Source organism: Macaca mulatta, chromosome 2, assembly GCF_049350105.2.
Source record: "Macaca mulatta isolate MMU2019108-1 chromosome 2, T2T-MMU8v2.0, whole genome shotgun sequence".
In the NCBI taxonomy this organism is placed as follows: domain Eukaryota; kingdom Metazoa; phylum Chordata; class Mammalia; order Primates; family Cercopithecidae; genus Macaca; species Macaca mulatta.
This window is the reverse complement of record NC_133407.1, coordinates 83,941,560-83,953,793: the sequence shown is the minus strand read 5'-3', so window position 1 is coordinate 83,953,793 and position 12,234 is coordinate 83,941,560. Positions and strand designations below refer to the sequence as shown.

The 12,234-nt window shown below is 39.1% G+C and overlaps 1 protein-coding gene across 5 annotated transcripts in view; it reads right to left on the bottom strand.

The window, feature by feature from the left end:
* Positions 1-12,234, bottom strand: part of FNDC3B (fibronectin type III domain containing 3B) — a 364,538-nt gene that overhangs the window by 143,075 nt on the left and 209,229 nt on the right. For all 5 annotated transcript variants that reach the window (XM_001085124.5, XM_001085354.5, XM_028843856.2 and 2 more), the window contains exons 5-6: positions 10,950-11,193; positions 7,155-7,436 (exon numbers count right to left, since the gene is read on the bottom strand). In XM_001085124.5, coding sequence (XP_001085124.2) covers positions 7,155-7,436; positions 10,950-11,193 — 526 coding nt within the window. The remainder of the gene's footprint in view (positions 1-7,154; positions 7,437-10,949; positions 11,194-12,234) is intronic.

Below are 12,234 nucleotides of genomic sequence, written 5' to 3'. Positions count from 1 at the left end.
TGTCGGCCCTGCACAGGTGGACGCTGCCATGCCCTCCCAGAGTCCAAGCCATTCAGCAAAAGGACAGACTCCAAGGACCCAAAAATATCCACAATCTCAGACCCCTAGAGGGAAAAAATGCCATCCCAAGCCTTAGTGCACTATGACTTCTCATTATGAATAATTACTGCTATTGTGAATACACTTTCTTGCTGCTTTGGGGGAAGTAGAGCTGTAGTCTGATTCTGGTTTCTGAGCAATGATCACAAAATATAAGAATAGGAAGAGAAAAAATGCCAGGGAGACCACCTGAGAAAGAATTAGAATACAAAGAACCGGTAATAAGGAACACTGCTGGAGTCAGAAAGCAATCTGCGAACTCTGAAAGAGAAATGCACAAGAATAATGCCCTCATCACTGGCTTTCGGTATCATAACCAGAAACTGTGAGTCTATGTGGTGGAATGTGATCTAAAATGCAACTGAGTCTTTGGATTGTTAACAATTCCAAAGTTCAAATGCCAAAAGTATGCTGTATGTTCGTTTTCTTCTATATTTGGAATTCTTGCCACTTTGTCCCAATTTTTCCCATATGGCACTATAACTTCTAGAAGAGTTCACATAAACTGCTACCTATATGTTAGTCACAAAAAAGGAACTCTTCCACCACTAGTATATATTTATCATGATACAGATAGTACAAGGAACATGCCTCAACTTAAACCAAGTGTTCCAACTGAATGCCTCCCACCTGCTGCTTTCCCACCCCTGCCATTTAAAATCTTGGTTAAAAATTGCTTCGCACTCAAAGGGCTAGCAGTTCTCAAATGCTACTGTGGCTTATTATTACCTGGAGTGCCTGATGAAACACAGATTGGTGGGCCCCACCTACACAGCCTGTATTCAGTAGGTCTGGGGCAGGTCATAAGGGCATATGTCTAACAAGCTCCTTGATGGTACTAATAATGCTGGCCTGAGCCTGTGAGTAGCCAGGACCCAGGTGAGGGCTGGATCCCTGGGAAAGCCTTGTGGAGGGTGACAAGGATCCCAGTCCTCCACTCAAACCACAGGAGTTTTAGTGCTCTCTGCTTTCAGAGTGCATGTGTATATGTGTACATGTGTATGAATGTGTGTGATGTGGTAGGGGTGAAGGGATACTGTATTTAAAATTGGTGATCCACACACAATTGTCTGAAAACAGAGGCAATCTACTCACTGATAAGATTTTGAAAATCACAGACCCTAACTCACCCGTTCATTTTACTGAAAGGAAAACCACGGCTTAGTGAAATGACATGTTCTATGTCACACAGTCCAGAACACCGATTATTTAAAATCTACAATTCCATTACGTTTTTAAAATGTAAAAGTCATATATGAAAAAGACATCCTCACTCTTAGGGTAAGCCCCAGGAACAAAGTGAAGGTCAACAATGTCAACTGCACACAGCACATTTTTATACAGAAAAAAGTGTTTGGAGGCCGGGCGCGGTGGCTCACACCTGTAATTCCAGCACTTTGGGAGGCCAAAGCGGGTAGATCACCTGAGGTCAGGAGTTTGAGACCAGCCTGGCCAACATGGTGAAACCCTGTCTCCACCAAAAATACAAAAATTAGCCAGGCATGGTCTCGGGCGCCTGTAATCCCAGGAGAATTGCTTTAACCCGGGAGGCGGAGGTTGCAGTGAGCCAAAATTGCGCCACTGTACTCCAGTCTGGGCGACAGAGCCAGATTCTGTCTCAAAAAAAAAAAAAACACAAAGTTTGGAAATTGTGACTTTGCACTCTTGATGTCCTCTCCCTTCACCATCTGCCCACACACATACATACACACACACACACAAACACACACACACATATTCTTGGGACTACTTAGGTCTTTTAAAATTAAGCAGTGGATCCTCATCAAAGCTTTTGTTTTTTACTCTAAATTCATATAATTCTTTCTAAAACAATACTGGCAGATAAACTAACTCCTTTCTGAGGGGGTATAACTGGCTGAAAATGGAAGGATTTCAGTTAGACAACTGGATCCTGACTCACTGGATCCCACTCAATAACTTCCTTAAAATACTGTGTGCTTCGGTTTTTATCAAGAATAAAATGGAAGAAATGAAGCTTCCCTCTCACTCAATGAAGAGCAACAGAAACTTCTTTAGCTTCTGCAGTGAAAGGCAATGTGACTATTTTAACTGGTTTTGGCCACAGAACAGGCTCAAGGCCCAGCTCTTGCATAATACTCTGTACACAAGAACAAATTTTTCCATTCCTATCCTTGAACATCTGTGGACCTGATCCCCAAGCACTATTCTAAAATGAAATGCTGGGAGAGGAAGAGAAAAGGAAGGCAAAAACTCTTGAAATATTTTCCCCTAACTTATCTGCCATCATAATATGTTGGAGAGACAGGCAGCCTTCATAGAGGAGGTGATAACTGAGCTGGCTCTTGAAGGCCTGAGTTGGAGTTTGCTAGGCAGAGGAACTGGAAGGACAGGCCAAGAAAAGGGAATGAGGCATATTCACAAAACGGGGCAGAACACAGCGAGCATGTCTGGTGGGGAAATCTGAAGGGCCACAAGAAGTTAGTTTGTGTCATATCATGCAGTTTAGACTTTATTCTCTAGATAGTGGGGGGCACCACAGAGGTTCTCACAAAGGGATTAAAATGTTGAGATCTATTTAACTGTAGCCACAACAGAGGATGTACTGGAGAGGAAAATTAATAATCACACATCTTAAACCATAAGGTGGCCCTTCTGGGAGGTCTCTTAAGGTTCAGAGGGAGCAAAGTGAAAAATAAAAAACATATGAGGAGATACCAGACACCATGAGAAAGGAAGTCCCAAGAGGCTGTGTACCAGAGTTCTTTCTCGCTTGGAGCTGGAAGTGCCCTAGGACGAGGTGACGAGAAGATGTATGAGATCCGGTACCAATTCCACCAGAGAGGACCCCAGGATATTGGGTATGTTTCTACACAGTGGCAACCTCTCTTAAAAGAGCCTGGAAGTGGCCAGGCACGGTGGCTCATGCCTGTAATCCCAGCACTTTGGGAGGCTGAGGCCAGGAGTTGGAGACCAGGAGTCAAGACCAGTCTGGCCAACATGGCAAAATCCCGCCTCTACTAAGAACACAAAAAAATTGGCCAGGCGCAATGGCTCACGACTGTAATCCCAGCACTTTGGGAGGCCAAGGCGGGTGGATCACCTGAGGTCAGGAGTTCAAGACCAGCCTGGCCAACATGGTGAAACCCTGTCTCTACTAAAAATGCAGAAATTAGCCAAGCACGGTGGTGTGCGCCTGTAATATCAGCTACTGAGGAGGCTGAGGCAGGAAAATTGCTTGAACCTGGGAGGTGGAGGTTGCACTGAGCTGAGGTCACGCCATTGCACTCCAGCCTGGGCAACAAGAGTGAAACTCCATCTCCGTCTCAAAGAAAAAAGAAGAGGAGCCTGGAAGCAACTTTCAGAGATAGTGGGCCAGTAATGCAGGGTTTAGCTTTCAAAAATGTAAGATGGGTTTAAGCAAAGAAAGCCACTTCTGGCTTAAAGGAGAAGAAATGTAGGGGGCTGGGGTGAGGGGAATGGAGCATGAAGGGAAGGGGAAAAGCCGCCAGATGGATAGTAGAGAGAGATGCCTATTTTGAGGGGCAGCTATCTCAGATGAGACATGATCCTATAATAACAGGAGTCCTGAAGATGAGAGAGACAATATTCAAGTCATAAGGGTTACCATTATATTAAAGTGTTAAGAACTGAGCAAGGGTATTTTTAATATTTAATAATGGAAATTTAAGTGCCCATTTTACAAATGTGAACATGGAAATTCAGGAAAAACTAAAAGGAAAAAGTAAGTAACAAAGCCCAATTCTAAGCCAAGTACTGTATGTCTAATACCAAAGCCCCAACTGTTCTCGGCTCACACCACACCATTTGCTCCAAGGAAGTGCAAGAACTCAGAGATCCCATATTTCTCAGAGTGTACTATGGGAGTCTGTCGTGCCTGTTTTCCTGAAGGTAATAGTAAATGAAAGGGGAGGCTAGCCACGGAGCAGTTTCCTTGAGCAATGCAACAATTTGTTCCAGGAAAAGGAAATGGTACAATAGCTTTGTGTGTTCAAAAAGAAGGCTTGCTCTGGAAAACAAGGCAATTAAGAAAACAGGACTCACTTAACACTATTTACTGAGTACCTACTATGTGTCAGGTATAGTACTAGAAGGAGGGAGAGATTGATGAATAAAACACAAAGTTCCTATTCTATACTGTGTACAACTTGATGAACCATCCTTATTATTATGATAGTATAATTTTCTATCTTGGCTGATTATACATTATCCCCAATGGAGGTTTTATTTAAAAAACAAAACAAAAAAAAAACATGAAGTCAAAAGTGGTGTGAAGATTCTGATTTACTAGGTCTAAAATGGGGTCCATGAATCTCTATTGTTTTAAAGTTTCTGAAGCACAGTTAACTGAGAGAACTAGACCTCAAGAAAGAAATTAAGGTATCGCCATCTTTTTAATACATGTATTTATATTAACATGAGTTGTTTGCTTCTTTTACATGTGCTTAGTTTTACCACAGGACCAGGCACAAACTTAAAGTTTGTCTTTTTTTAAAGATTTGTTTTTTGTAAGTGGTAAAAAGGTAAATTATTCAAGTAAATTAACTCAAAGGCTAAGGAATTATAAAGTAAAAAGAAGGAGGCCGAGGTGGGCAGATCACCTGAGGTCAAGAGTTTGAGACCAGCCTGGACAACATGGCAAAACCCCATCTGTACCAAAAATACAAAAATTAGCAGGGTGTGGTGGCACATGCCTGTAATCCCAGTTACTTAGGAGGCTGAGGCAGGAGAATGGCTTGAACCTGGGAGGCGGAGGCTGCAGTGAGCTGAGATCCCACCACTGCACTCCAGCCTACATGACAGGGCGAGACTCCATCTCAAAAAAAAAGTAAAAAGATTTATCTCTTCTGGCCATGAGGGCAATTTAACCTAAGTAAAACATTAAAAAAAAAAAAAAAACACACACACAAGTCACATGTTATGGTTAAGTATATATTCTATTCTTGTGCAAACCACATATGAACCTATCAGGTTTATCACACTGGTATTAAGTATAGTTTTAGATTAATTAGGTGGCACTGTAAACCTAAGAATCAGTTAAGAAGTCTGTTTCTGGGGTACAGATTTAGATGTCAGGTGCAGTAACCTCCAGCAGGAGACACACTTGTAAGGATGAGAAAGCAGGAAAAAGCCTTTTGGGATCCTAGGAACCAACAACCACATTTTGAGGCAGACACAACTGAAACATTATGAGCCACTTGATGGACCCCACGAACAAGAAGTGCTTTATTCTTTGTTCATGCTACGTGATTCACATTTGCCTTTTTGCTTTGATAACCAGGAGGCTCAAAACCAAATATATGGCCCATATCAAGCCACTCTACTGGAACCCTGCTTCATCTTATTAGTATTTTCCTTCCCTTATCATCTTTCGGCTCCTTAATGCTTACATTTATGTTATCTGCTTCTATGTGTCTACGTCATTTGCCTTAAATCAGTTTTGGTGCAAAGCAAGGTGAAAATTATTAAAGAATGAGTCAAGTAATCAAAGTACTTCAAACCTTGTAAGCTCTCTGGACAATTTATACATTCTCTCTCGCTTTTCTTTGGATTAAAATTCTCTTTAGGAAAATCTATTCTTAATTTTTTTGGTATGAATTCTTGTATAGTCATGGTTAAATTGCAACACTGCTAATAAACTAATTTCAAGCTTAGAAATTACAGTATCATTTGACTAAAAATTATTATATGAGACCCAGCATCTTCCCTTAAGAGCTATGTACAAGCTTCTTGAATCTTCAATTTCCTTTGTATGATAATTATTTATGTTTTAAAAATTATAAGAATAACATGGTAATTGCATAGAGTGTGGAAAATAGAGAAAAGAATAAATAATTAAAATGAAAAGAACACATGATCTGTTTACATTTCACTGTTATCTTACTATTCCTCTCTCTCATGCTGCAATCACTCACCCAAATAACGTAGGGGGAAATGTTGATGGCAATACTTCATTTTACCTAACCTTCCTCTCCCTTGTCAGAAGCTCTTCCGTAGACACTCAAAAATACACAAATTCCATCTTTTTCAGTCACAATCACATTCTCACAGACGCAGTCCCTGTTTCTACCTGAATGAGATGCAGTAAGGAATCCATAAATTCAATGAGTGTTATAATCAATGAGTGTTATAATCAGATTCCTTATTGCATCTCAGTCAGGTAGAAATGGGGACTGTGTGTGAGAATGTGATTGTGAATGAAAAAGGGAATCTACTTGAATCCTATCTTTAAAAGTTGTTCATGTCTTTGTTTTCCAGTCATTTCTATCTATAAACTCACCTACCTTATCCAAATGTTACCTTTTTTGCCTCACTTAAGTCATTCTTCCCTATGCCTATAGAAAAAGTCACTGTTTTTCCTTATGTGGCATCAAAATAGGTTCTCTCTAAACTACCCCCAAAACTTCATTTAAACACAAAAACCTTCCTCCAAATCAACTGATCTATACCCAAGAGATTCATCTACAAAAAAACACGTGCCATTCTGAGTTGATGTTTCTCTAGCTATATGTGGTGACCCTCATTCTTCCATCTCATTCTTGGTTTCCAAACACTTAATTCACAGGCAAAAGGTGGTATGAGACAGTAACTGATGCGAAAACTAAAGAGAAACATATTTCTGTGATTCAATGACAGATTTCATTACAGTAAGGAAGTAATGACATATGGTTTATGAGGTATAATTATTGTGAGATTTAAACTAGCCTACACTTTTAGAAAAATTATCTTTGGATTTCTTCCACATCTGTCTATTCAGAGAGTGAAACAACAGAAGTAGGCTAACATGAAAAGATTTTCACATACTTGTTACTAAGTAGAAAGCTACATGGCATATGTGACCAAACGTAGTATTTCTGCCCTGAAGTATTAATAAAAAATAAACAATGCAATATTCTTTCCTTACTAAGAAACAGATCAAAGAAGGTCTACTCAAATATTCTTAGCAGAACAACCAAGCACCATGAAATAATATTCTCATGTAAAAGACGTGGAAACATCATTTGAGATGTCTCTGTCTTGATAATTCACTCTATGGCAAACATCTTGAGTATTACCTTGCAAGTCTGAATCATTCGACTTTGGGCTGCTTCTAGCTCGTCGCTCTGTTTTCTTAATTCCGGGACCACCACCGCTGCCGCCTCCGCCACTTCCACCGCTGTGGCCCTTCCCGTAGCCATTGTATACTGTTGTGCAGCTGCTTTTGTAGATAGAAGAAGGAGGGCTGTTGAGGCGGTTCTGGCGATCGATCTGGCGGTCTTTCAGTTTTTTGTGCGGAGGCTTGCTGTACTGGTCTTCTCGGGTGATGTAGCTTGACATTCCATAAAGTGGTATAATTTCTAAAATGGATGATTATGATAAACCCAAACTCAGTTTACATTTTCAGTAATAAATTATTAAATGGTCAAACGATCTGGCTCCTGAAGAAGTCTAAAGTATAAAAGAAGTCTAAAATATTACTGAATAGAGTATAATAAATATTTCTTAAGAAAATACTGCCGGGCGTGGTGGCTCATGCCTGTAAGCACTTTGGGAGGCCGAGGTGGGCAGACTGTCTGAGCTTGGGAGTTTGAAACTAGCCTGGGCAACATGGTGAAACCCCATCTCTACTAAAAATACAAAACATTAGCCAGGCGTGGTGGTGGGCACCTATAATCCCAGCTACTCAGGAGGCTGAGGCAGGAGAATCGCTTGAACCCGGGACGCGGAGATTGCAGTGAACTGAGATTGTACCACTGCACTCCAGCCTGGGCGACAGAGCAAGACTCTGCCTCAAAAAGAAAAAAGAAAATGCCATATACATGATATACATTTAAGGCATTCCCATTTGTTTCTAATCAATCAAGGAATAATCAATCATTAAAAACTATACTGTGCGTTCAGAAAATTTCCTATATTACAGAGAATACTGAAGACAAGGTTGTTATCCCTAGAGTTCATATTCTAGTTGAATTTATAACTGACTTTGATTTTTGCCTTTCATTATGTTTTCAGTAGTTGCAATACATGAAAAAGTTAGAACAAATAAAATACCCCCATTAAACATGTACTTAGAATCAAGCTACTTTAAAAGTCTACTTATCCCTGTAGACAGAATAGTATTTCTACTGGAAAGTATATTGCAGTCAAAGTTTAAGTTATTTGTGGCATTCAAAAGAGCCAACATTTGAACAAATTTAACTAAGATAATGAGATGACACATTTCCATTTAAAATAATCAAAGCTCACAGAATCAGGGGAAATGTTCAAGGAGGAAGTATAAGGGTTAAGAAAAGCTATCTCTGAAATCTGGTGCCAAACGTAATAAGCTGTGGTCTCAAACTTCTCTTTTGGAGTAATCGAAGGCAAGACAAATGTAGAATGCCACGTGACTTTACTACGCACGTTTTAAAATGGCTCAAAAGAAAACAGAAGCCTGCAAACAATCTTATGACCTCAAGGGGAAAACTTCATGTTAAATTTAAATTTTTAAATCAGTTCACAATTATTTTTAGGTATCAGTAAAAATGACAATGCGTAACATAAAGATTGGGTCCTTACATCTTCATAAGAAACAAGGGTCACCTCATCTATGGAGTGACAATATAAATTACCATCCAAATCTGAACACTTCTGACAGTGAAAAGGGAGGAATATCAACAATTTCTTCAAGGCAAGAGACCTAAACTAGGACTGTCACAGGCACAACAGAAATGTATGGTTACCCTGCATAATTTAACAAAACTGCTGTCTCAATTACTCAACGGTAAAGCTCCACTGTTTCTTACTGTTAACATAGCTAAAGGAAGATTTGTTTTTTAACGAGTTGTTTTGTGAAAAATCAAATCTTCATGAGAGAACCAGTTTGCACTAGAGAATGTGTCAAAACAAATATAATCCTATTCAGACAGTATGTATCCAAATAAACAATGTCAAAATATACCAGAAGGACAGTAAATGTTCTAAATGCCACGATGCATTACACATGAGATTTAACATATTCACCGCAGGCACTAATCATCTCTTCAGACATGGTGAAAACTTTTAAACACTTATAGTTTAGAAAATTCATATTTAAATTCCTTTTAGGTATGCACACTAAAGAACTAAGGTTAAAGAATATAAAAATGGCTTATGTATAAAGCGAAGGGATTTTGGTTTACTGCTTTAATGTGAAATCAATGAAGGCATTTTTATTTGTATACATTATTGCTCTGTGTTATTTTAATGGAATTAGACCCAAATACACCACAAAATGAAGAGACTACAATTGTGCTTAACTCTAATGATTTAAATTATACCGTTGTCTTGCCTAAAATTGCAAAGGACAGCATTTACAAAACAGTAACTATGTGGCATCCTACTAACAGACTGCTAAAATAAAGCAAGTCAGATATACACCAGCAGGCAGTGCGTCAGTCACCAAGGACTTTCATGTCATCAGAGCTCAGATCCAGCCAGAAAGCTCTAAGAAACACTCAATTATTTAATGCATATTGTGTCAAAGCACTGAATACATTTAAAAAAATTACAGCTAACTAAATTTTTTCAGTTTTTATCCAAATGTTTTCATAGTATATCCCCACTACTTAATGTTTTCTTGGTGTTATGTCGCATGGAAAAAAGATCAAATTAATAGGAAGTTATTGATGCTGCTATAAAATCAAAGTATTGATTTCATGTTTTGCTATCATCCCCTTATACCCCACTGTGAAAGCACCTGATTAATTTGAATTATGTCAAATTTCTTTGACTACTTAAAAAACAAACAAAACACACACACAGTCAAATTCTATCCCTAAGTTACAACAGTATATTTCACTTGAAATACCATCTCAAAAAATCTCAAAAAAGCTTTTTCTGTGAATAAGTTATAATGTGAGATGAACAGGGAAAAATTATATATAAAAATATATATAATTATAAATTATAATTAATTATATAGAAATTATATAATTATATATATATATAAAACTGTTAAAAGTAATAACTTGCTCAAACATTCTATGGTATAACAGGCATTTCTTCTACAATGTATCTAAACCAACATAATAAATGTCTGAAGCAGTAAAATGCTTCCCTTCATAGTCAGACTCAGAAGAAAATCACTTGGTAAGTCCTAGAGGCTAAAGTCTAATTTTACCTTCAATTATCTGGTTTCTCAGGATCCATTTTGATAGAGAAAGCCTTTAGACTAAACCAACACCAAGGTCAAAACTTTAAAAAGATATAATGTTGGTAGTTCTGAGACTCTTTTCATATCCAGGTAAGTATTTGCCTAACAACCAGTGAAATTGTGGCTGCACTAATGGCTAGTCTTAAACTAAAAGCAGGTTCACGAAGGCCACATCAACAGCCAGGGGATTTTTAGTTCTGCCAACATCACAACATAGAGCCTTTCAGGAAACCCAAAGGTTGCTGAGACTTCACAATCTTCAAACATTGGAAATGGGGCACAAAACACCTTTCAATTTCCCTTTAACTGGTAGATCATATGGATACCAAAGCAACGATGTGCCACAGTTGTACCTCAGGCCACTCTCACATAAAAACATGCTTTCAGGACATGGGAACGATGTCACATTGCCACTTTTCTAAAATAAAAGGTGGCTACCTTACTCCTTGATCTTGTAAGGTGGGGGTTGGGGCCGAGTTTGGGAAAACTGAAAGAAAGAAAAAGAACTAAACCCACAAAGTAATTTTTCCAAGGCACCATGCAGGACAAAGGAAACTAGGAATTCCTCATGAGTCTTACAAACCACCTAGATCCTTTTCTACTCTGCTTATTTCACAAGAAACAAAGGGCCGCCTTGAACTATTGAAATGCTGTAACCAGTTTCAACGGCTCCTGATGCCAACAAGAATCTACTTACCTTGCTCACCATATATTGTGTGGGGAAGATGATGCTGAGGAAAAAACTGAGGTGGCATATCTCCAGGTCCGGTAACAGGTGGGTAGTAAGCCGTGTGTGAGTTATGAATAAAATGTGGATGGTGAGTCAGATAGGGAGGGAGATGATGGGTTGGAGACATGGCTGAGGGGTAGCTTGGGGGATAACACTCAGGAGACTGGGGTGTGACCACCACCCGGCGGACTCCAGTACTGTCTTCAATCACCTGAAGAAAAACACAAAAGGAAAGAACGCAGTACATATTAGCAGCCTGTGAATATAGATAGTATTAATAACTTCCACTTTAATTTTATTTTTCTCTTCCACCACAGAAAAACACAAATCATGTTGTATTCTGGTTCTCTAGTTCAACCAGTTAAATGAGCTCTAGAAGTAAGAACATGTAACTATTAAAACGTACAAAAACAAATTATTCATCAACATCTGATTCTGATCCCATGTAACTTTTTGGAGAGACCAGTATTTGATAATAAATCTTGTTTTGCCTTAACATGTTCACTGGCTTCATCCAAGACAAGTGAATTTAATGTGTGCTTAAACTGATTTTAAGAGTGACTTTTGAATTTAACTATCAGTTCAGTGGTTTTCCAGAAAGAGGCTTTCTGTGCCATATAAGTACTTTTCCAGGGGTAGGCTTTTAGATATGCCTGACAACATTCTGCCCCATTCCTGCTTTAATATGCACAGTTCCATCATCATCGGGACTTTAGGAAACAATGGAGGCATTAACGTCAGAAGCTATACATGTGCACAAAAAGATTACTTAATCTAGGACTGAGGACATGGATGAAACGAGGGATTCTGACCAAAGAAAAACATAAGTAACCCCAAATCAATATGGACACTTTTGCTCCCAAGATGTCCTGATAATGAGTGTTGTGAAAGAAGATGCTTGGAAAAGCAACCTGTTATGAGTAAAGCAAGCCAATCCACACTCTATGCATTCTTTTTCCAATTCTTTGTTCCCTTTATTATTTTTTTTAGAGATGAAATTTCACTGTGTTGCCCAGGCTGAAGTGCAGTGGCTACGCACAGGTGTGATCATCATACACTACAGCCTTGAACTGGCCTCAAGTCACCTTCCTGCCTCAGCCTCCAAAGTAGCTGGGACTACAGGCATGCACCACTGTGCCCAGCTCCTCTGAATGTTTTTTAATTCATCCAAGAAAAGCAATGAAGACAGCACAATGCCAATATTTATTGCCTCTGTGGCCGGCGTCACTCTACCAGCTCCTATGAGCCAACA